The sequence below is a fragment of the Schistosoma haematobium genome, chromosome 3 (genome assembly GCF_000699445.3).
Source record: "Schistosoma haematobium chromosome 3, whole genome shotgun sequence".
NCBI classification, from domain to species: domain Eukaryota; kingdom Metazoa; phylum Platyhelminthes; class Trematoda; order Strigeidida; family Schistosomatidae; genus Schistosoma; species Schistosoma haematobium.
In genome coordinates, this window is record NC_067198.1 from 15037598 (window position 1) to 15065567 (window position 27970).

At 32.3% G+C, this 27970-nt stretch overlaps 1 protein-coding gene across 1 annotated transcript in view; it reads left to right on the forward strand.

Annotated features, from left to right (window-relative positions):
- MS3_00005079 (uncharacterized protein) overlaps window positions 1-27970 on the forward strand; it is a 124324-nt gene that overhangs the window by 35975 nt on the left and 60379 nt on the right. The window contains exons 2-3 of the mRNA XM_051213097.1: window positions 12392-12720; window positions 18916-19443. Coding sequence (XP_051069041.1) covers window positions 12654-12720; window positions 18916-19443 — 595 coding nt within the window. The 5' untranslated portion in view covers window positions 12392-12653. The remainder of the gene's footprint in view (window positions 1-12391; window positions 12721-18915; window positions 19444-27970) is intronic.

The following is a 27970-nucleotide window of genomic DNA, read 5'->3' on the forward strand; positions in this document are numbered from 1 at the left end:
AAACGTAACTTGTACTTGGTTGTGTTATTAACATTGAAATTCATTACTAAAGTTAAATTCATTGTAAAGAATATATATATATATATATATAGTTAATAGTCAAACTCTAAAAGTACTGTTTTTCAGTGACAGAATAAAAGAGAGCCTAATCATATTGACCATACTTCTTAAAGTTCTAGTTAGTAAGAATAAATCAGAATCTTAAGATAACTAAAAGGATTAGTGTTAGCTAAGTTAAATCATATCCAATCGATATTTAACTGGAATACAAACACAAAAGTGCTATTCTAGTCAAGAAAAGTTGACTTATTAAGTTAAGATTCGGATAGATAAGTTGTCTGTCACACAGTATGGAATGTTGAATATTTGATGTATAAAGGTAATTAAATTGGAAGTTTAAACAAACATTCAGGGTGATCAAATCAGGACTACCCATTTGTTTACAAAGTTATTAGCTGTTGATCTCACTTAGATATAGTTTTTCGAATTCCTATATCCAGTATCTAAGTGACGTTTCAAGACCTCAAGCAATATGGCTCACTGTTGATCTCAATGACGCAAATTCATTCAAACTCATAGACCACTGAGTAGTAGCTAATTTTAAGTTCATTTACACCTAAGTATTTGTAAAACTTTATCTATTCATATAGATAAGTAAATACATTGTATTTAGCTGATAGAATTCATTAAACACAACGAACCAGACAAACACTATATCAACAATGACTCGTGAAGTTCACTAATGATGCCTATGATTGGAACATTGGGAGGTTCGGGTCCGAACCCCATGGAGTGCATCACTTTACTTGAGATTTCAGGTAGACTTTATTTATGGATTCAAACTAACATGAAACTTACTTACAGTGATTCCTGCCAATCACCATGGGCCACCAAATACGGATATTGTTTATTTTTTCTACATATTCAACGTACGTAGCGTTTAATTCCTCTTTGCAAGATTTATACTCTTTTCAAAACTTGTTTTTTTATCACAGTTTTAATGATTCTCATTTTTGTAACCACCATCAAGTTAAAATAATATGCAAATTAAGGTTTTCCTATATTTTCATATTTATTCATGTAGTTATTTCTTGTATAAATAGTTTATCAGCTCTATGATCATTAATTAAAGTTATCATTCAAAGACCTATCAACCAGATACAACAATGAACTAAAATAAAGATAACTAGGTTTTAAATTCAGCTAGTCATTATTTCTATTACATGATAGCAGATTTCTTGTGTAAATTCTATTAATTATCCTTTTAAAAGTCTATTTTACTATGAAATTAATGTTGAAACTAGAAGAAAAACTTATCGTATTGAGTTAATATAATTTTCAAGTTATATAAATAATCAGAGAAGTTTTATGAAGCTAGTAGTAATCTAATAATTGAATTCATAAGTCAATTGAAGCTAGACTATTATGAAAAACCTGGAAACACTGAACAGCAGTTTCATTCTAGTATGGGACTCTTCAGCAGTGCGCATACATCATCCCACCTCCGCTAGATTCGAACCAAGAACCTATATGAATAAGACCTTTTGATATATATAACAAAACTGATCACATATTATATATGATTATTTCTTTCATTTTTTAATGGTAAAACTATCTTATTTTCTATAAAGTACATATAAGTTTGAAAATACATTGAATAGATTTCTTGTCTAAATAAGACAATTATGTATTTCATCCTAAAAAGATCATCTTCATTTCTGTTCGTTTATCCATCATTACACGTTATTTTTTTTTCTATAGTCTGAATTCATTCAATTTTAGATCTCATGCTGTTTTATCAGTAGAACTAATAAGTTTCGTTAGTAATTGTCTTCTTTTCTTTTTCTTTTTTTTTATAACGAAGAAACCTTTAATTTTTCGGGTTTCCAAAAAAGAAAGAAAAAGAAAAGAGAAAGTAATATAGTTATCTTAATACTTAGAATCAACTTAAATTTCTTCTATTGATATTTAGCTGTTTTATTTTGTGTTTTAAAATCTTAATTCAATAAATGAACTTATTAGAAATTAAAGAAATCTTTGATTGATAAACTTGATCTAGGTAAATTCTTGTAAACATAGAATGTCAATAGTTGAGATCATGAGCCAATTGAAGTTAGATCATTATGGAAAACTTTGATCCACTAGATGACTGTCCCATCCTAGTATGGGATTCTTCAGTAGTGTGCACTCACGATCCTGACTCGTGAGACTAGAACCCAGGATCTATCGGTCTTGCGTGCGAACGCTTAACCTCTAGACTAATGAGCTGTCATCCAAAGGTGTTAATTCCTAACTTCAACTAATCCATGAAAGTGAGCGACACATTCACCATTTTCTTCAGTGAATTACTATCTCACAACAGATCCGGCTGAAATCCACTGGTCACTGTTTCTCGCTAGAACTCCACGAAATACTTCTTGAAACCAGTCACTAGTGAGCATATAGTGTGTATAGAATGAGTATAAAATGTGTTTATAACTTGAAAACTGAAACGTTTTATGTCTAGTATAGAAACGTATGGAGAATAGTATAGATAAAAGCATTATTGCTTTTCATTTGATAAGATAAAGCTAATACTTCATTAACACTAGACGTGACATTTTACTAGACATGAAAAATAACTTTAACATGAAGTGATTTTGTTAATGGATACTTGGTGTAAAGGCTTTGAAATTGAAAGTAAAACTATAGACTTTGTGGTACAATAATCATTTTATCAAACGTAACGATCATATTCTTTTAGTTCATTGTAATGTTCATTATTCTCTATACATAGATGATTGTAAAGAGACGAAATAAATCTATATGATGATAACTATGATAAACATTGTCAAAATCAAAAATTGTTTGTAATGTATATAACATATAAAACTATAAACGTTTTATAATACCAAATGCACTGGTTATTTATATTTTATTTTGAATGTTAAAGCTACATTTATGATAGATATCTAGATAGCATCGATTCAGTCTTCCAGTATAACAAATACCATAAATAGTGTCAAGTGTATTAGAAATTTGCATGACAAATAATCATCCTAAACTTATCAACAATATTTTACACTAGTGTTCTTTTATTGATAACTGCCAGATATTCACACTTAAAACAATTGTAATCAATGAATTTAGAAACAATATAAAACACTTATTTCATAAAAGGAACATACTCATGACTTCAATTGGTCTTATTTGGCTTGTATCTTCCCAATAAGGTCTAGCACTGCAATTGATCAGTCTGTTATTGGTATATGTGCATATTGTGTGTATGCCTCGATATTGCCTTAGTTCACAAGCTTTTTGTAAGCAATGATGGATAGTGGCCAGCAGTGGAATCCAGGACGCACCTTTCGTCCTATTTGGGACTCGTCAGCTGGATGTACCTGCATCTCAGAATTGATGTTCACTCTGGGACTCGAACCTAGTACCATTCGCTTCAAACGCCATCGCGTTATCCACTCAGTTACTGAGTCGTGATAGCTACTTGACTGTGCAATGGGGTGAATTTAAATTCACTTGGTATTATTTGACTTGTATTTTCCCATGAATTGTTATTATTATTGAAGAATAATAGTGCATTTTGGAACAATATGTGTTATGTAACTACACACTAGTGTGCATTCAGTTGTATTATATTTGTTCTGATTACTAACTTCTGAATGGAAGCCTTTACGATATTGTTACATATATGTATCTTACTAAATAATTTTTTTATATTTCAATGATACATAGATTGATGCTGGTGTTTTCTTTCAATTCACTGCTGTTTGATAGTTAGATGAAATGTTGCAGCCTGCATCAATATTCACATGAAAAATCTGCAGTTTAATGTCTATCAATGTCTACCATTATCTTATTCACGCTGCATTTGATTGTCATAAATTTCATAGTTAAGTGATATAAAAACCGACTACACTTCATTAGCTCATTTAATCCAACATAAATCTATATTGTGAAGTTTGAGATAATTGATTAATCCTTTTTTAGTGAACGTTTTCGTGATATTTCTTATAATTCATATATCAACCATTCTGATAACCGCTATTAGACTAATCCCATAACGGTGCATAATTTTCAGAAGACAATACGACTACAGTTTATTTGCACAGCACAAATCAAACGATCAACAAGTACTCGATACAAGTACAATTTGAAGTTGACTTAATTAAATATATCATGTCTATAATGGTAAAAGAGGTTCTTGTCTTTTTAAATAGATAATTTATAAAAATAAAATTGAATTCTAAACTTCTTTGATTAAGATCATGAATCGACTGATGTTGGTTCATCATTGAAAACCTGGAGGCACTGGACAGCGGTTTCGTTCTACTGTGGGACTCCTCAGTAATGCGCATCCACGATTCCGATCACGAAACTCGAACCCAGGACCTTCGGTCTCGTGCGCGAATACTTAACCTCTAGACCACTAACCATTCATCCAGTGGTGTTATTGTCTAACTTCAGTCAATCCACGGAATTGCGCCACCACCTTTCATTGTACTGAGGCAGATACCTGTCTCTCAGTGCAAAATCGTTCATGGAGGACAGCTGACAGATGCATTCCAAGTGAGGACCGGAGTCAGACAAGGTTGTCTACCCTCCCCTTCCTCTTCCTTCTGGTGATCGACTGGACTATGAAGACCTCGACATCTGAGGGAAAACACGGAATACAATGAACAGCTCAGAACCGATTAGACGATTTGGACTTCACAGATGACCTAGCCCTCCTATCCCATGCACACGAACAAATGTAGATGATGACAACTAGTGTAGAAGCAGCCTTTGCATCGGTGGGCCTCAAAATACACAAAGGGAAAACCAAGATCCTCAAACACAACACCGAGAAGACTAACCCAGTCACACCTTGTGGCGAAACTCTGGAAGATGTGAAATCTTTCACGTACCTGGGAAGCATCATCAATGAACAATTAGGATCGGATGCAGACGTAAAGGTGAGGATTGGCAAAGCAAGGGTCGTATTCCTACAATTGAAGAACATATGGGATTCAAAACAACTATCAACCAATATCAAAGTCAGAATCTTCAATATGAACGTCAAGACAGTTCTACTGTACGGAGCTGAATCTTGGAGGACTACTACAACCATCATCAAGAATGCACAATTATTTATAAATAGTTGTCTGCGCAAGATACTCAGCATCCATTGGTCGGATATCATCAGCAACAGCCTTTTGTGGGAGAAAACAAAACAGCTTCCAGTTGAAGAGGAAATTAGGAAAAGACGATGGAAATGGATAGGACATACATTACGGAAATCGTCAAACTGCATCACGAGGCAAGTTCTAACTTAAAATCTTAAAGGAAAGCGGAAAAATGGAAGGTCAATGAACACATTATGTTGGGAAGTAGAAGCAGATATGAAAAGGATAAATAACAACTGGAAAGAACTGGCAAGGATCGCTCAGGACAGGGTTGGATGGCGAATGCTGGTGAGCGACCTATGCTCCTCTACATGGAGTAACAGGCGTAATTAAGTAAGATACCTGTCTCTACCTGACATCAATCGATTCATGATTTTAATTAAAAACCCTATATTCTTCACAACGCCATACTGTTACTTGTAAATATTAATAATTGTATTACCTAAATTATATTCTTTTTTTTTATATTTTGTATCATATTATTAAATTAAGATGCATTGCAATCTAATTTCTAATTATATAATATGCTAATTAGTATATAGTGTTTTAATTATAACAGTTCATTATCATTCTAACCCTTGAATTCTGTTAATACATGTCCTGAAGCATTGATATAGTTGAACACTCTCAATTGTATATTTATTAAATGGTTGTTAAGCCAGAATTGTAATGTAATTCTATATATTATGCAATATACAATTAAATTTAATGTTTAAAACATTACCATGTCTTTTTTTTTAATATAACCGCTAATATAAATCGATAATAATCAAATCAATAGGATATGAAACATGTGACTAAATGGTTTACCAAAATCTAATGTATACCGACAATCCATAATTGCTTATATTTGTTTATATATTATTTGACAGGATTTAAACTGGACACGTAACCATGTCCTATATATATATATATATATATATATATATATATATATATATATATATATATATATATATATATTACTATTCATACAAAATGATTCCTTTATGATAGATTTTCTGAATTAATGCAACTAAGCCTTCCTATATATAATCATGAGAAAGGCAATATGATATTTGTATTTGAAATAGATTTATTTATTTGTTTATTTGTCATTTATACATTTGGCAGATTATTTAAACTTGTTCTCATAAGTTTAAACGTAAAATATTATCATCTTTAGTATCTTTTTGATAAATAATCAGAAAATCTAACTTAATCGTTGGTAATAGATAAATGTTATGGAAGTAACACGCCGAGATTTTTAAGTATAAATTATGTCCAATGAGAACTTCAAAAAAATTGATCCGTTACCTGGATATTATTTCTATACTTTATATTGTAATGTAGACAAGATGACGTTTAACTTGATACAATTTAGATTAAACGTGACATTTTTTCCATTCTTAATGACTTAGGAGTTTAACTTGGAAATATGAAACAGGATATCAAATGCGATGTCTAAAATGCTTTTGCTTTTGCTAACGGTTTGTTTGAATTGATTTGCATGCCATTTTTATGTTTGAGATGTATTGTACATTGTATAAAAGTCTCCTAGTTACTTGTTCACTAATTCCACATATTCATGGTTTTACTGAGTTGTTAACTTAACAAGTAATTGACAATCCAACTTAAATAAACACTGTCCTTCATTGTTTCGTTACGTTTAGCAGAAGTATGGTATTTAAAGCTATTCGAACTGGACGTTAGAAATAACTGGGTTCAGAATAGATCAATATAATGAATGATAGGAACAAAGAATAGCATACCATTACTGTCTGCCCGTAGAAGAGCTTGCTTTAAAGCATCGACAAATTGCTAAGCTTAGTCGTTAGGCTACGGATAATAAGGAAGCATTAGTAGATGTCTAATTCATATTCGATGAGCTGTTGGAAATTATTATTAGACAGACATCTGACCCAATGACTATTGACAAGTTTTTTATCCCTCCCAAGCAGCTTATTAAACTGAAAATCCACCTTATATCACTTCAGCTATGGTTTCTGACATCAAGTGTACTTCCAGTTACTTTTTACATGTATATATTTTGCTTCGTGCCGATTCACCAAAGTTCACATTAACAGTTTTCAGGGCAGCAGTTGTAGGTGGTTTATAGAAAGTTACAGAGTTAGTAACGTTTCAGTATGCTGATCAAATAAGATAATAACTTCATTTTATTGGTCTACGCGTGAGAAGAACTCCGCCTGTAGCTCTTATAGGGTTACTGCCGGTCCCAAGCCCGGGTAAAGGAGGAGGGTTGGGCATGGGGTTAACGTCCCCATCCCGTAGAAAACTAACTCGCTAAAAAAACGCTTACCAGAAAAAATAATTCAAACCATTTTAACTCTGCCCTGAGAGTTAGAAGGTCTTCATTTAGAAGAATTATGACGCTTCATGGTGAAAGCCGAGTTCCTTCGGAAGCCACGAGGCCGATGCCCCTTCTAACAACCAGAGCAAAAATTTTTATAGGTACATGGAACGTTAGAACAATGTGGGAAACCGGGAAGACCAGCCAAATAGCAACGGAAATGAGGAGATACAACTTGGCAGTACTGGGAATCAGCGAAACCCACTGGACCCAAGCTGGACAGAAAAGGCTAGCTACGGGAGAGATGCTGCTATACTCCGGTCACGAAGAGGAAAATGCTCCACACACTCAGGGAGTTGCTCTAATGCTGTCCAAAGTAGCACGAAATGCACTTGTAGGATGGGAATCCCACGGATCCAGAATCATCAAAGCATCATTCAAAACAAAGAAGGAGGGGATCTTAATGAATATTATCCAATGTTATGCACCCACCAATGATAGCAACGACGACATTAAAGATCAATTCTACGAGCGGCTGCAGTCAATCATAGAGAAATGCTCAAGAAAGGACCTCACCATTCTGATGGGAGATCTAAATGCCAAGGTCGGAATAGACAACACTGGATATGAAGATATTATGGGACGACATGGACTGGGAGAGAGGAACGAAAATGGAGAATGATTTGCAAATTTGTGTGCATTCAACAAATTAGTCATAGGAGGCACAATATTTCCACACAAACGTATACACAAGGCTACATGGATCTCACCGGACCACACTACAGAGAACCAGATAGACCATATTTGCATCAACAAAAATTCCGAAGGACAATGGAAGATGTGAGAACCAGGAGAGGAGCTGACGTAGCTTCAGATCACCACCTAGTTGTAGCCAATTTAAAACTGAAGCTAAAAAAGAACTGGACAAGTGGACAAACAGCACTACAAAGGTTCAATACAGCCTTCCTTCGAGATACTGACAAACTCAATGAATTCAAGATAGCTCTCAACAACAGATTCCAAGCCTTTCAAGATCTACTGAAGGAAGAAGAAACTACCATGGAGGACAACTGGAAAGGCATCAAAGAAACATTGACTTCAACGTGTCAAGAGGTTCTGGGCCTAAAGAAACACCATCATAAGGAATGGATCTCTATAGAAACACTGGACAAGATCAAAGAAAGGAAGAACAAGAAGACAGCAATTAACAACAGCCGAACACGAGCAGAGAAAGTCCAAGCACAAGCTGAATACATAGAAGCAAACAAGCAAGTGAAGAGGAGCATTAGAGCCGACAGGAAGAAATACGTGGAAGAATTAGCAACGACGGCAGAAAAAGCTGCTAGAGAAGGAAATATGAAACAGCTCTACGATACAACGAAGAAACTATCAGGGAAATACAGTAAACCAGAGAGGCCGGTCAAAGACAAAGAAGGCAAGCCAATCACTGAAATTCAACAACAGCGAAACAGATGGGTAGAATACTTCGAGGAACTCCTGAATAGGCCGGCTCCCATGAATCCACCGAACATCGAAGTAGCACACACAGATCTTCCTATAGATGTCAACCCACCAACGACGGAAGAAATTAGAATGGCCGTCAGACAAATCAAGAACGGGAAAGCAGCAGGACCCGACAACATACCAGCTGAAGCACTGAAATCAGACGTCGAAGTAACCACAAGCATGCTTTACCCTCTATTCAAAAAGATTTGGGAGGAGGAACAAGTGCCAATGGACTGGAAAGAAGGACACCTCATCAAGATTCCAAAGAAAGGAGATCTGAGCAAATGTGAAAACTACAGAGGCATTACACTACTGTCAATACCAGGGAAAGTCTTCAACAGAGTGTTGCTGAACCGGATGAAGGATGCAGTAGATGCCCAACTTCGAGATCAACAAGCTGGATTCCGAAAGGATCGGTCGTGCACAGACCAAATTGCAACACTACGGATCATCGTCGAACAATCAGTTGAGTGGAACTCGTCACTATACATCAACTTCATTGATTATGAAAAGGCATTCGACAGTGTAGATAGGAGGACATTATGGAAACTTCTTCGACACTACGGAGTTCCTGAGAAGATTGTCAATATTATCCGGAACTCATACGACGGACTACAGTGCAAAGTAGTGCATGGAGGACAGCTGACAGATGCATTCCAAGTAAGGACCGGAGTCAGACAAGGCTGTTTACTCTCTCCCTTCCTCTTTCTTCTCGTGGTCGACTGGATTATGAAGACCTCGACATCTGAAGGAAAACACGGAATACAATGGACAGCTCAGAACCAATTAGACGATCTGGACTTCGCAGATGACCTAGCCCTCCTATCACGTACACGTGAACAGATTCAGATAAAGACAGCCAATGTAGCAGCAGTCTCTGCATCAGTAGGCCTCAGTATACACAAAGGGAAAACCAAGGTCCTCAAATTCAAAGCGGAGAACAGCAATCCAATCACCCTTGATGGCGAAACTCTGGAAGATGTAGAATCCTTCACATATCTGGGAAGCATCGTCGATAGACATGGAGGTTCAGATGCAGACGTAAAGGCGAGGATTGGCAAAGCAAGGGCCGCATTCCTACAATTGAAGAACATATGGAACTCAAAACAACTTTCAACCAATATCAAAGTCAGAATCTTCAATACGAACGTCAAGGCAATTCTACTGTATGGAGCTGAAACTTGGAGAACTACAACAACCACAATCAAGAAAGTACAAGTATTTATAAATAGTTGTCTGCGCAAGATACTCAGCATCCATTGGTCGGATATCATCAGCAACAGCCTTTTGTGGGAGAAAACAAAACAGCTTCCAGTTGAAGAGGAAATTAGGAAAAGACGATGGAAATGGATAGGACATACATTACGGAAATCGTCAAACTGCATTACGAGGCAAGCTCTAACTTGGAATCCTGAAGGGAAGCGGAAAAGAGGAAGGCCAAAGAACACATTACGTCGGATAATAGAAGCAGATATGAAAAGGATGAATTACAACTGGAAGGAGCTGGAAAGGATTGCCCAGGACAGGGTTGGATGGAGAATGCTGGTGAGCGACCTATGCTCCTTCACGAGGAGTAACAGGTGTAAGTAAGTAAGTAAGTACGCGTGAGAAGTACGAAATTCTTTAGAACACTCTAGATAATGAGTCTTCGATATAACCATTTGATCAACCAAAATAAAACTTTAGTAACTATTTAAATTACTGATAATTGATTTTATTGATCAGTACTTTCGAACTCCGTTAATTTTTGATAGAGCATAATTTTGTTTAATCTGAGATTAGTAACTTGAATAAACATGGATTCACTGATAAAATACTAAACAGTGTAAGATTGAATGATCTTTTCTTTCTTAGAACTTTCATTTACGGTAGAGTTTTAATTAAGTTTAATCAAAATATGATCTATATATAACGTAAGATCTAACTTTTCGTCTGTATAACCCACACATAAAGAAACAGTTCTTAATGGTAAGTTTTAGTTAATAATCATTACACCCAACATTTGATCAATTTATTTGAAAGTGTAAATATTTTGGAAATGGTTTATGATTAGTTCAGTTAACCATCTGCTTTTCATTCAATAAATTATTTGCTAAATAAGGAAGCTAAAATGAACATAACAGTTCATTTTAATCTTCCAATTGTGTTGAACTTAGTGGCTAAGTGGATCACGCGATAGTGTTTGAAGCGAACGATACTGGGTTCGGATCCCGGAGTGAACATCAACTCTGGGATGCAGGTACACCCAGCTGACGAGTCCCAAATAGGATGAAACGCGCATCCTGGATTTCACTGTTAGCTACTATCCATATATAAATTTATTTTCTATTATATGATGATGTGAAAAAAGTATTTCTAAAGTAGTTTATGGTACAAAACTGAAATCAACTAATATGTTTAGTATCATTATAGTGAACGGGAACACAAGTAGAGACAATCGGATGTAAATCAACACAAAATTACAGAATGTTTTAATAAAATCAGAGAACCATACAGTAAATACTTCATTTGCAAAATGTCAATCAATTGTCACAGACTTCACTGTTCCTTCAATTTATATTATATTATGACTGTATGATAGCTAATTTATTATCATTTTCAACTGGACCTTGACTGACTTCATATAAATTATTTTTTGATCTGAACGTCAATTCTTAGAAATACACTTAGTGAATGAATAGTTAGTTTTAAGATGTTTCAATCTAAATAAATTTCTGTCATTCATAAGAAGCATAATCAGAAGTATCATATTTTACAAGTGGATTACACCAATAATTTGAGTAATTTAAAATAAATTTCATTTGTAACCATTGCTAGAAACAGTTGATTTATTTCAACAGTTGAAATCATGAGTCAATTAAAGCTGGACCACCGTGGAAGACCTAGAAGCACTCGACAGCCGTTTCATCGTATTGTGGGACTCCTCAGCAGTGTACATCCACGACCCCGCCCCCCGCGAGATTCAAACCCAGGGCTTATCAATCTCGCGCGCGAGCCCTTAATCACTAGACCACTGAGCTGTCATCCAAAGGTGTTAATGTCTAACTTCAACTAATCCACGAAATTGAGCGACACATCCACCATTTTCTTCAGTGAGTTACTATCTCACATCAGACCTGGTTGAACTCCACTGTTTCTTACTAGAACTCCACGAAATACTTCTTGAAACCAGTCACTAGTGAGCATATGTTGATTAGTATCAGAACAGGTTTTGTGGAGATTTTACTAATTTTAATAGTTAGGATCATGAGTTGATTGAAGCTAGACTACCGTAAAAAACCTAGAAGCACTGGTCGGCCATTTCATCCTAATGTAATACTACTCATCAGTGTTCATCCAAAATAACAACAATACATGATCCATTGCTCAGTATTTTATATTATTATATTAATTAATCCATTTTATTACCTAATTGTTATTTTTTTTATTGTTTTAGTGCAAACAAAACAGTTTTGTGCCAATTATCTAGTAAACCAGTTGTAAAAAGAACAAACATTCGATAACTATAATTACAACAATAACAAGTTACTCTTAAATACAAGAAAATTACACACAAATCAAGAAGGAAAAAATAAAGTGGGACAATCAAATCTTAAAAAGAACAACAACGAACAAACAAACAATCGAACATTGAACTAAAATTGAAGAGAAAAAAAATTAGGCTAACTAATTGATTGACAGATTACACTGAAGGACAGATGTTTCGCAGCTGTGTTATTGTAATTTTAATAATATTCATCTTGGTTACTAATTCTGTTGTACATAGTAAGTTATCTTTCTAATGATTAATTAATTATTACATTCAATGATGATGTAATTAATGTATTTCTATTTTATTCAATTTATATTAATTGTAATACATGATTGCTAATTGTATATCAACAGAATTTAATTAATTGATGACCCTATAAACAACACTTCAGCTTGTTATTAGTAGGTGATGGTTTTATTTACTTTTTTAAAAAAAGTTTTAATTTCAGTATTCCAATAACATTGTCTTGTCAAATGGACTGATAGGGGTTGGGTTCGGATTTCGCGGAAGGCGGGATCATGGATGCTCACTGCTGATGAGTTCCATACTAGGAAGAAACGGCTGTCCAGTGCTTCCAGGTTTTCCATGGTGATCTAACTTCAATTGAATTATGATTTCAATCAAAAAAATTAGAAAGAGCTATTTTTCCCAAGAAACTCAATAATTCTTTTTGATCGAGATCATGAACGGATTGATATTAGACCACCGTTAGAAACCTGGAAGCACTGAATGGTGATTTGGTCTTATTTTGGGACTCCTCAACAGTGCGGTGGTCTAACACCAATCGGTTTATGATCTAAATAAAAAACAACAACATAATGATCTCCACAACCCCTAAACTGATGATAAACTCAATATGATTGAAACCAAGATGGATGATGGCTATCCGTCGTATTTTGGACTCGTCAACTGGATGTACAATTCCCTAATAAAATGAAACATGAATCCTGAATTCCACTGATAGATACTATCCATCTTTGTATATAATGCTTAAGATTTGAGGCAATATCTAGGCAATCCACACAAGATGTATATACGCTCATAAGAGACAGATCCATTGTAGTCCTAAATATCAATGGAAAGATTCAAATAAACAATACAATTATTGAAACAATTCGATAATTTGATAGACGACTTTGTTTCTTTATATACATCTTAATAAAAGCAAATAAAAGTTGTTAGCTTTTTAAAGAGATTTTGCAAAAGAGTAGTTAAAACACTGTTTTTAAATTCAATTCATGATATATTTGATTTTTTAAAACATATTTTATCTTGAAGCAGAAAATAATTGAGCCAAGAGATAATCACTTTAAACCTTTACAGGCTTGTAATATAGGTCCGTCAATATCGTAACCTTGCGAGTATAAATCGATGAACCTTATAAAGCTCACTATAAAACTGTCCAAGACTCAATTAGTACTGAATCGTATAATATATTGTTAAAAATCCTATTTAACGTACCTTACAGATACCTCTTTCTAAACATATATAAATATTTAAAGTAATCTTTATCATTAGCTGTCGTTAGACACAGGAGTACAGGAAATCTTAGAGAAGTAAGCAGATGTTTTGTCTCATTTTTAAGATATTTGGTAAAATACAGCTATAACCCTATCAAACATGTCACGATACTTTTAAACTACTGAATTAAGATTCCATGATCCATGTATATATATATACGTTACATGCAATCATAAGAATAAATTTCAAATTCATTGATACGTGTATAATTGTTTTTATTCAAACGATACACTACAGTATTCTTTATCTAATTACAATTATTCTATTATCTTTCTTAAAAATTAATACAATTCAAAAACTGACATACATTAAGTTCAAATTATAAAAATGAAAAGTAAATGCAATATTTTTATCAAAAACACTTTTTAAGCAAAAATGGATAGTTGCTAGCAGTAAAATCCAAGCCGCGCTTTTCATTCTATTTGGGATACGTCAGAGTTGATGAGTCCTGGAATGAAAATCAATTCTGGGATGCAGGTACATCCAGCTGACGAGTCCCAAATAAGACAAAATGCGCGTCCTGAATTCCACTGCTAACCACTATCCATCTTTGCTTATAAATCTTGTGACTTAAAGCAATATTGAGGTAATCCACACAGAATGCACATATGCCAACAAGAGACAGATCAATTGCAATCCTAAACAACAATGAGAAGCTACAAGCAAACAATACCATGTGAAAAAAGCACTTTTCTTCTAAACTTATTATTTACAATGAAACAGTTTGTTTTGTTATGAACAGGAAAGAGAATAGTAATGAAAATAAAATTCACATTCAAAAACACTAGATGTAAATGAATATATACAGTTTCTAGAATATTACTAATCATTATATCAAATTACCATTTAAATTCAATTGGTGTTGTTTTACTTGTATCTTCCCATTATTATTTAGGATTACAATTGATCAGTATCTTATTGTCATATATACATTCTGTGCAGATTGCCTTGATATAGCCTTAAGTCACAAACTTTTTAGACAAAGATAGATCTGAATTCAATTGGTATTATTTGGCTTGTATCTTCCCATTAGGATCTAAGACTGCAATCGATCGGTCTATCATCGGCATATGTTCATACTGTGCGTATGCCTTGATATTGCCTTAATTCATAAGCTTTTTGTAAGCAATGATGGATAGTGGCTAGCAGTGGAATCCAATACGCGCGTTTCGTCCTATTTGGAACTCGTTAGCTGGATGTACCTGCATCTCAGAATTGATGTTCACTCTGGGACTCGAACCCGGATTCCACTGCTAGTCACTATCCATTTTTGCTTAGAAATATCATTTATCTTAGTATTTAAGCAACGAATCAAGTTTTATTGATCAGTTAATTTTAAACTAAGCTCTCATAATAGGTCTTCTTTATTATAAGCATGAATAAATGTACAAACCACTTAGTTACCTGGATTGAGAAAGCAGTATTAGTATCTTCTTTCTTTTTTTTAAAAAAAACTTACATTTTATGTTTCTTTTTTTCTTTTTTTCTTCTTGTTTTGGCTTCAACTATACATTGTAGACATTAACTTTCATAAGACTTCATTAATCAAAAATTCATGTAATTTTTGAATACATTTTATATATTTTAAAGGTATTCATATAAAATAAAGAATACAGTTTCAAAGATTTTGCAATTTCTTTAATCGTAGAAATTCTCGGTAACTTTAAAACAGAAAAAAAACGAGTGATCTTATCAACCGGATTTGTTTCGTTGACTAATAGCCAATACCTTTTATAGAAACTACTGAACAAACGATATATATAAAGGCTAAAGTATATGTATAAACGTTGAATAACTGTAATTTAGTGATCTTTTTTATCGAAGGAAGGTTTGTTTTACTCCATGGTTTACATTTGTCACTTTTCTTAGCTTAAGATAAATATACAAAGTATGATTGGATCAAATAAAGAGTTCATAACTATATTCAATAAAATGTGGAACAAATTTATTTTTAAATGTCATAATGATTATCATTAATATATTCATGTATATGTGCATGTACGAAATATTCAATGATGAAAAGATCTCAGTGTATCAATAAATATCGATAGATTTTTTTAAATAAATACGTAAATTTAATAGTTGAATTCATGAGTCACTTAAAGCTAGATCACCATGGAAAACTTAGAAGCACTGAATGGCCTTTTTATACTAGTATGGAACTCCAGTAATGCGCATCCACGATCCCGCTCACAGGACGAATAGGTCCTGGGTTTGAATCCCGCGGGGTGCGGGATCGTGGATACACATTGCACATTGAGGAGTCACATACTAAGATTAAACGGCCGTCCAGTGCTTCCAGGTTTTCCTAGGTGGTCTATCTTTATTTGACTCATGAATTCAGCTATTAAATTATTAAAATTTCCATAAACCCCATTCTGATAGATACGTAAATGTTGGGGAATCCTTTAATCTGTAGTGTCAGTTATTATGTTAAGCCCATATATTTTATTCTAGCTTCCGGACATCCCATTCTATTCATTCTAATTAAGTCATATTTTGACCTTGTTAATTATTCGCTTATCAATCTTGACTGTTTTTATATGAGCGCATATGTGTGTACACTTCATATCCCATATCTCATCACATGTCTATAGTTTATTTTGTCTGCCTATAAATATTGAGTAATGTCTGGCTAAAAACGAGTTGGCTTACCAGCCATCTCTATTGCGCGTTGTTTTACTTTGCTCTGTTTCATTCGCTTCATATATATAGTGTATGTATTCACAAGTCCATTCTCGTTATTCGACTTAAATAATTCCGTTATTGATTAACGCGATTAAAGTCGATGATTATATACGAGGATAGATGACATATATATTTCAACAACAATCATCAATACAATCTACATGGAGTCAGATCCACGGGCCACTAAAAATCATAATAATATTTATTATTTCTAACTTTTCTAACTTTTTCGTGTTATATTTAAATCCGTTTGAACGAAAAACTAACGAAAAACACTGGTTTATAACCAGATTTAGTTTGATTTAATTATTAACCATTATTATTATTGTTCTTAATTTAGCACAAAATGTAAACAAATATACTCTGTGGTAACTTTAATTAGTTTGTGCGAAAGAAAAAAAATTAAACACATATGTCTCACACGCAATTCGTCCTATAACTGGGTTATAGAAATTCTCTTGATGAACATATGCTTAACTGAAAAAAGATTTAAAGATCTAATAGATTTCTTTCATTATTTATAAATAGATTGAAACGAAAAAAGCTTGACTGTTCCCTCCTTTCAGTTTCGGTATCTACAATCGAAGTGAAACTAGGATTCCTTTTACTATTTAGGACTGTAGAACAAAAGAACTTATCTTACTAATGACGAATTAGTCTAAAAGACAATTATATTTTAACGAAAGTAATAACAGCTTTAAATGATTGTACTGAAGAAAACATGTATGGTCAGAATTTTAATGATGCTGTACTTGGTAGTTGGTTTCTTTCCGAAAAATTCTATTGAATATTAATTTTTCTGCACATGCTTAATATAATTAAAAGGTTCTCAAACACTAAGTTGCTGTTAAGAAATAAATAGAAAGAAGTCTATTGATTTTTAATATAAAGTTTTGAGGGACCAGTAAAGTATTCACAGTTAATTGCTATTCGTGAATAGAAATTACAAATCTACCTGATAGTTCAAGAAGAACATGATGCTCCTTAAACATTCTTATCATGTTTGAATATATATATCACTAAAGTACGCAGAAAAAAAGTTTGTGCGATCGGTTTCGTCAGTTACTGATTGTACTTTAAGTTCTGTTTGTTGTATATATCCCATATAAAAGTTTCTAATCTATCACATTCAATAGTCGTTTATGATTTTAATTTTTACTAGATTTATTATTTTTCTTCGTTGTTGAAGTAGTCAACTGAATAGTAACCCTCCTGTTATTAGCGTAAAGCATTACGTAACCAGATCGCTTGATAACGTGTGTGTTACGTGAATAGAGGTAGTAGATGGGAAACTGTGGACACATAACTCATGCTATTTGGCACGCGTCACCAAGGCACATACGTGACTATGAGGGAACTGAAAGTTTCTGATGGATTCAAACTTGCACCGCCTAATATCTTCAACCAAGTAACATCACAAAACACTGCACCCGATCTCGAGCCATTTAGATCGATACTATAGCACTAGACAAATATGATGGTCACTACTCAATAACCAATATATATAAACACAAAATTATTTCATGATCGGGTAAATAATGTTTTGAATTAAAGCGTTCACTTACAACTGTTTCCCTAAGTATTTCAATGTGCTAGGTGAATAGTGATTTTTGTGAAACTTCATTATATCACTGTGAATCAGATCACAAATGTCTGTTATCGGTATTACTACTTAAAGTAGATATTTATTCAGTCATAATTAAGTATTCGTGAAACATGGTATCATTCCTGATAAGTCATATAACAAGAAGAACATTCCTATTTAATAAAATGTAATTAATCTACAGATTGTTGTGTATAGTAAACAAACTAACAAAAGTGTACAATTATATCGGATTACTGAATATTGTAAAATTATGCAGTTTTATTTCACATAATATTATGGTATATGCTACTGATGTCAACAGATATAAGTAATATGTATTACCAATCGAAAGTGAAACGCCTGGTGGTAGGAGGTTAAGATCGAAGAAAAGAGAATGATTACTGTGGTAACGAAGAAACTACAAAATCTGAGACGATCGACTGATATTTTCCAAATGAATTATTTACTGTATGATTTTCAGATTTTACTAAGATGTTCTGTAATTTTCTGTTGACATATATCCGATTGTTTCCATTTGTGTTCTCGTTCACTACAATATAATAACCAATTCAATTTATTTCTTTATTTCTCAACTTATAAGCCCGGTATATTGTTTTTGTTTGTTTGTTCACAGGTACGCTTCCCGGTAAACAAAATCATACAATTGTTTTATTAGATTTGAAATCAAACAATAATAATCTACCTATTCATCAATTTCTTTCAACTATCATTCAATCAATAATCAATAAACAAGATTCATCAGAACAATATCATTATATTAAAACCGGTTCTATGATTACCATAGACTGTATTGTATTTAATATAAAGTATAAGTTCCAAAATGAACTACTCCATCTTATTCAAAAGCCTATACAACAACAAACTGTAAATATTCATTTAAATCAATTATATTACTCTAATTGTGCATCAATCAATGACAAAACTAATTTACATGATATTAATTGTAATTATTTATCATTTTATCAAGAAAGTATAAACAATCATAATAATAGTAATGATATAAATGAATATAATGAATTCCCATATAGTCAAATAGATATTTTTCGATATACAATTCATCAAGTAAATAAGAGTTTCAATGGACGTTGGATGTGTTATTCGGATAACATATCGAGTAAAATTCATAATCTTATTATTTCAGGTATGTCTTATATTTGTTTTGAATAATTAAAATATTATTTTAATTTAATAGTTAAATTCATGAGTTAATTAAAGTTAAATCACCATGGAAAACCTGGAAGTACTGAATAGCTAGTATAGGACTCCTCAGCAATGCGTATCCACGATCCTACACACGGGATTCGAACTCAGGATCTGTCGATTTCGCGCGCCGACACAACCTGTAGATCACTGATCTGGCAGGCATTCAACCGCGTTAGTGTATAACTTCAACCAATCGTTCAACTTGAGTCACCGTCCACCATTGTCTTCAGTCAGTTACCATCTTATATCAGAACTGGTTGAACTCCAGGAAATACATCTTGAAGCCATTCACTAATGAGCATACGATGATGATGTTGGTGATTATGAGAAGGGATTTTGTGGAGATTTTAATTTCAATAGTTGAGATCATGAGTCAATTAAAGCTAGACCATCATGGAAAACCTGGAAGCACTGAACGGTCGTTTCGTTCTATATTGAGAAATGCGCATCCACAATACCGCATCGCGAGGTTCGAACCCAGGACCCATCGGTCTCGCGCGCCAACGTTTAACCTCTAGACCACTGAGCCGGTTTCGAATGGTGTAAATGTCCATCTCCAACCAATCCAATTATTTTAATTTTTCATTGTTTAAATCTACCTGTTAATTACACTCCATCGATTGTATCTATTAATGAAACATACACATTTCTCACTTCTAATTGTTCAACAAGTTGATGGTAACTAATTGATCAAACAGAAAATGATCTATTAGTCAATCTAATTACTATTGACAAAACTCATACTGATATAAATGTACAACTAACTAAAGAATTTTAAGTGAATAAAACCATTCTATTATAATCCAATTATTAACTACTTACTGAGATATAGTTTAACATATAAGTAAATCAATTTCTCAATTGATATTTCTAATTGTAGTTTAACCATCCCTAGTAGCTTTAAGATTTTACTATTTTACTATTATACAATTTAAAAACTGATCAGCATTCTGTATTTTATGTTTTAAAATGTATATTATAGTGTCCATTATTTGACGCTAGATAATTTGAATACGTTATAAAGAATCAAATAGCAAGTTTTTTTGTTATTTGAAACTCATCAACAAAGGTTTATTTGCTATCATAGTCAATCGGTTGCAAATAATTGATAGAAAAAAACAACAACAGTGAAATATTAAAGATTTAAGATTGTTCATATTGTCCAGCAACTTGCTAATGTTTATGCACCAAATATTTTATGCATCACATTATTATTGTTATTCTTCATGACTGAAAGTTATATTTATAGAATATGGTGAGTAAATCCGTTAAGGTTACAATCGTTAAAAGGATGATGAGAACTTAAATTTCAAAACAAAATGTTCGCATGAATGATGTAATCTTTACTAAGTTGAACAATTAAATTGTGAACTATGGGTGATCATACTGAAATAAATTAACTACCATTATCATGAATGAAGGTGAATTTTTGAAAGTTATTTTAACTCAAAAATAACCTATTTTTGTTAAAATTAAACACTAAATATATCTTGGATTCGAATCTCGCGAGGTGGGATCGTGGATGCACACCACTGAGGAGTCCCATACTGGGACGAAGTGGCCGTCCAGTGCTTCCAGGTTTTCCATGATGATCTAGCTTCAGTTGCGCATCCACGACCCCGCCTTGTGAGATTCGAACCCAGGGCCTATCAGTCTCGCGCCAGGCACTTAACCAACTAGACCACTGAGCTGGCTGGCATCCAACGGTATTAATGTCTAACTTCAACTAATCCACGAAATTGAGTGACACATCCACCATTGCCATCAGTGAGTTGCTATAACACAACCCCACTGGTCACTGCTTCTCACTAGAACTCCAGGATATACCTCTTGAAGCCAGTCACTGTTGAAATTACTACAATCTCCACAAAACCCCTTCTGATATTAATATTTATTTGTGATACGATAAATATTATTTAAAAATTCGTTTCATCCTACTTTGATATATAAAAGTTTGATTTTGTGTTATTTATTTCTTTTAATAAAAATAATTTATGATCCTATGTATCATATAACACAATGATTCATTAGAATATTTCTATTTTCCAAATATTTTTCAATTGAAATTCCACATTCTAATAATAAGTTGTATAATTTATTAAATCATTAACACTGTACTACTGCAGTGAACAAGAACACGAGTAGGGACAATCGAATGTATTTGACACAAAATTACAGGACTTGATAATAAAATCTAACAATCATATAGTAAATGCTTAATTTGCAAAATGTCCACCAATTGTCTTCAAAATGACTCAGACTTCATTGTTCTTGCATTTTCATATAAATTGCATCTTGTTTCCATTTTTTGCTATTCGATCCTCTTGTTTCTCTGCTTTCAGACCTTCTGTTCACGAGTGACATCATATACTACTTATGTCAATATAAGTAGTACACACCACTCTACTAACGTTAATTGTAAATTTCACTGTAAATACTTGTTTTGAACCAGTTTTTGGTTAAACAATTCATTTTTTACACCAAAATAGATATTATATACAAAAGAAATTGAAAAAAAGAGCAAAATAGAAACAAAACAAAAAAGAAACAAACATAAAGTACAAAATAGTCAAAATGTTTGACGCCAGAAAAGATATAAATATATCAATTCATTAATTATTTCAAATATTGAAAATTCCCATTATTCTTATTTCAATCTCAATATATTAGTTGAAGAGGCTCAAAAATGATGTATTTACATTATTCTTTTAATGTTGAATAAAGTGAATTCATTTATATATAAAGGGAAAAAACGAACATCCTTATTATTATAGTTATCATTTGTTTATGTTATTGCCCATTATTCAGTTCATCCTTCTTGTTGTTGTTAAAACATGAACAAAGCGACCTATTTGTAGGTTAATTATGAAATGAATAAAATGAGTTTTAAGCTTTAAATGTAGTCAATTATAATGACACTATAAGATGCTTTTCTTTTTCAAAATATTGACATAAACAATAAGATAATTAATGTAGTTTGTTTAAACTTAATTAATATTAGTTTCATAGAAAAATGTAGACTAAATTTAAACTACCATTCGACACTACATCAAGAAATAGTTTGTATTCTAATGAGATAAGATGTCTGTATCCCTTTTTTTTAAAGAATCTATGTTTGTGTAAAGATTTTCATGACACTGAAAAATCCCAACCTTCATGAATCATAGAAATTGATAAAATAATTTGAATTTCTAAGTATTTCTAGGACTGTCGAGAACTACTAAATTTTGATATCATAATTTGACATAATGTAAACAAATAGTCTGAAAAATATATAACTTTAGAATACAAAGTAATAAATGTTGAATTGTAATATGGAAGGTTATACGTAGAGTTTTGATCTCTGAGCTGTATGGTTCGATCATTTAGTTTTCATTGTTCTTCTGTACAACATCATCAGCAGTACAAACTTCAGGTAGAAGTGTTAATGATGTTGTTCAAAAGAACAATGAAACCTCCGTGACCAAATCATCCAGCTTAGAGAATAAAATTCCACCTAAATCATCCAATTGAGCTACAAATGTTTTCCAACATCTCATTGAAGAACATACTATCTCTGAAAGCAATGTTTGTTAAACTATGTAAACAAAATATATCATATTAGCAAACTTTAAAGAACAATATTGTAAACAACTGTAAAACGTTTCTGGTTATCGGGTATAATTAGTGACCACAAAATAGTCAAGTATGGAAAGTCATTTGTAACCGTTTAGTGAGGCATTAACATACTCAATAGTGGAAACCAGTAAAGATCATTTAAAACATAATAGATATATGATTTTAAAATGAAGTAATTATCCTGAAAATAATTGTATTTCAGGGATTACTAAGAATTAATGTTATGACTATGTAAATGTACCTTAAACGTAAAGATAACAGCACATGATTATGAACGTACTATATTGCATAAATAGTAATCAAGACAGTTTATTTTCATTCATTCAGAAACGTTAATAAAATTGCTAACTCTTTCCATTGTGATGTTTTCTTTAATTACAATAAATGGAGACAAGTAAAGCTGTAGTTTACAGGTTCACCAAATCAGTATAAAATTTTCAAGTCATTTTCTAGTGATTCTTCATATTCTATAGTGAATTGTCTAACGCACGTTACATCCCAAGGCTTGTATAACATTCATACTACAAAACTGTTTGATAGACAAATATTGTTCTTATTTGTAAATGTAGGTTCCTTATGAAATACTTTATCATTGATTTGGTACGTCATTGTTTAAAAGTTCAAATAAACAATGACTTTTTTAATTTTACAGGGTTAGCAACATAGCTAATCCATTGTAAACTAGATTAATAAGAAATATTTCTGCGCTCTATTAATATTCTTCTTTTTTTTAGATTTCGCGAAAAATGAAAATGTATTTCATTTTATTTTGTTGAATTGTTATGGTATCTATTTATTACAGCAAAACAAAAACACAACGTGTAACTATGCCAAATGTTATTTATTTTTCCCAGTCTGAATGTTACGCAAAAAAAGTGTTATTTAGGACTTGTAATTTTGAATTATTCACAATTTTAATAGTTGAGATTATGAATCAATTGAAACTAGACCATCATGGGAAACCTAGAAGCGCTGGATGGCCGTTTCGTCCTAGTGTAGGACTCCTCAGTAGTGCGCATCCACGATCCTGCCTTCCGTGAGATTCGAGCCCAGGACCTATCAATCCACAAAACCTCTTCTGATATTATTCACAATATATCCAATAATTGCAGTTATGCATATGATATAAGGAAAATAAATGTTTGACAGTTAATTTAATAATTAAAACATATTTGTCTTAAAATAGTTTACCTTGACTTTTTGTAGTTCTATAGATTGTGACTAAAATGTTGAAGTTGCATCATCCCTCAAGCTTGTAACAATTAATCATTTAAGGAATCATAAAAATTTACCAAATAACCTCTATGGCTTCTAAAACTATAGACTTAAATAAATAGTAATAGATGATAGTTTAAAGACGATCTCGTCTTCAATAAACAGACTTGTTCCGTATCAAAGATATTGCAGAGATATAGTTTAAATAATAGAGAATTTTAGTGAATGTTTTACAAAAATGATAATCTTTTGTTGTCACCAACCGTAATGAGACTATCAATGTTATTATATAAAGAAATGAAACGTCTTGGTATTATTTGTCAGATCCCAATATGAATTAAGTAACTTAATTGAATTGCTTGTGTTGAAAGTCTAAATATATTCATGTTTTTCATATTTTCAAATGGTCCGAAATTTTAACAGCTAGATAGGATGTTTTCTAGTAAACTGAATGAAATAATAATTCACCTAATTTTATAATGACAAAGTTCTCCATTACTGATAATTCCTTCTAAAGTTACTGAACTTATGATAATAACAAAGTTTTATATACATTTCTCTAATCAATTCAGTTCAACTACTTAGCCTTACTTTTATTTTTTTCGAACCGCAAAATGTAAAAAATTTTTTTTTATCTCCTTTTTTTTACCTTCGACCAATTCATAGTTTCTATGATAAATCGAGTCTATGATCTTTCTTTCTTTTTTCTTTACTCCTCCTACTTTCATATTTCTATTCCACTATCATCTATTCTGACATGTGAAAAAAGACAGTTTTATGATCGTTGTTCTATGTATGTATATATACATGCATATATATTCAGGTATTTTATTTAAAGCTTACTACCATAGAAATTTAAGATAATATGCCCAGAAAAACAAAAACCTATTTTTATCTTTTCATAACAAAGAAACGACTATTATTTAACAACAAAACTATACAAAAAAAGAAATTATCTCTCTTTTTTTGTTTCTTACCCACAAATGAACCGATTTTATTTTTAGCCAATATTCATTCTTTTTCTCACCTCATTTTCAAAGTAATAAAGTTAATTATATGTGAAAATTATATTTGAAATATTCTCAGCGATTGAAATTCAACTAATTCCAGTGTTTCATCCAGCTAACTTGTCTGGACTTATTCAAGGTAGACAAGTTAGCTGGATGAAACACTGGAATTAGTTGAATTTCAATCGCTGAGAATATTTCAAATATAATTTTCACATATAATGACTTCTCTATACTCGGCGCTCAATTACTGTCAAACTATTCGTTCTAATCTTGACGAATATTCGTATAAAAAGTTAATGTTTGTTTTTTCTTTTGTTTTTCCCTTTTTCTTCTCTCTTTTTTATTTTTTCTTTTCTTTTATTGAAAAATAAAGCATGAAAATTAGTATTGTTATAAAATGAGATAACTTTCCTTGTTAATAAAAAAGAAACTATTTTAGACAAGTTATAAGTGAATCGTTTCCAAAGTGAATTTGTTTCCTTTTCTGATTAAATGTACATGTAATTGTATAATTTAGACAATAATATCCATGTCACAGATTGAAATAATGAGTCAGCTGAAGCTAGACCACCATGGAAAACCTGGAAGCACTAGACGGCCGTTTCGTCCTAGTATGGGAGGATATTTTCGGGGTATCCTTTTATTGTTTTATTTTTCCACCTAAGTTTTTCCAATTTGCTAACCATAAGGAAAAATTCATACAGTAATTAGTATTAGAAATTGTTTAAAACTTCACTAGATAGTACTTGTTTTCTTTTTCTAATACATATATATCTATCAAAAGGGGACGAAACGGCCGTTCAGTGCTTCCAGGTTTTCCATGGTGATCTAGCTTCAATTGACTCATAATTTCAATCTGTGAGACATACATATCTATCTGTATAAACTGATGTTTATATTGTATAATATAAAACCAATGTTAACAGCAAAGTTTAAAACAATAAGTCCCTTTGATAAATTTTGATAATGCAATGAGAAGACGAAATTTATCAGAATTATATGATATATTTGCGCAATACATTTCGAACAATCTAATCACACATAATACACTTGTTAAGAACATTTATATCTGAAAATTAAAAGGTCAACTAGACAGGTTAAGGGTAAGTCATAACAGAAGAAAAAATATTAAAGTACACAAAAATAAATGTGATTACCACTCTGGATAATAAATCAGTATTACTAGGGTAGGTTAAGTGTAAGAACAAATTGTTTTTGAACACATAAATGGGGTTTCAATTTCCGTAATGCCAAGGCTTCAATAAACCTTAGTATAGGTCCTTGAAGGATTTTGTATAACACTATATACACTATATACAACTCATAGCATCAGATATATATATATATATATATATATATATATATATATATATATATATTTGACAGTTTTTAATATTAAAATTAACAAGCCATATTTTCACTGAAGTGATACCAAATTAACATTAATATATTACAGAAGACAGGTTTGTTACATATATATTTTTGTACGAGGTTTTTTATAGAATTCGCTAAATGTGAAAAGAGGATTTAGATTGATATCATGGATGGATCAATGTTCGACCACTATTAAAAACTTAAAAATATTAGACGGTCATTTCGTTTTGGTATGGGACTCGAATCCAGGATCTTTGATTTCACGTGCAAACGCTTTAGCTCTGAACCATTGAGCTGGCATTCAACGGTGTTAATGTTTAACTTCAACCAATCCACGATGTTGTGTGACCGTCCACTATTGTCTTCAGTAAATAACTGTCTCTTGAATGCCACTGGTTACGAATTTTCATTAGAACTCCAGGAAATCCATCTTGAAGCTAATCACTAGTGAGCACATACTAATTAGCAGTATAGGATTGTGGAAACTGTTGAGTTAAGAATAATATCATGAATGGGTCAATGTTACACCACCAATGCAAACCTAGGAGCACTGGACAGGCAATTTTTCTTTTACTACATGCAAAACTACAATTCATTTCATATTCTGTACTCTGTGTTGTACTGCTATTTATTTATAACTATTCATTGATCAACTTAAATTTAACTATGTTTATAGTATTTGAAAAAATCTCTTAGATTCGGTCATCTTAAATATGTAAACAAACATCTTATATACAATGTATATCATATTATGATGAGACTTGTATCATATATACATGCTATCATTCTTTGTATTAGATTTATAAGTCAACTCATCTTAGAAAATCTTTATTGTGTTTAAGTATAAAGTGAACATTTATTCTTCGATATCAACACATCAACATTACCATGTTGAACTTATTAACTCTTACACAGATAAAAAGATACCATAAGCAAAGATGGATAACGGCTAGCAGTGGAATCCAGGACGTGCGTTTCGTCCTGTTTGGGACTCGTCAGCTGGATGTACCTGCATCTCAGAGTTGGTGTTCACTCTGGGACTCGAACTCAGTACCGTTCGCTCCAAACGCCATCGCGTTATCCACTTAGCTATCGAGGCATGCGCACAGTATGCACATATGCCAATAAGAGACTGATCAATTTCAGTCCTAAAACATCAATGGGAAGATTCAAGTAAAACAATATCAAGTGAAAAAGATACCATGTTCATTCCTTTCTTGTTTTTTGTTTAATGAATGTCATGAATAA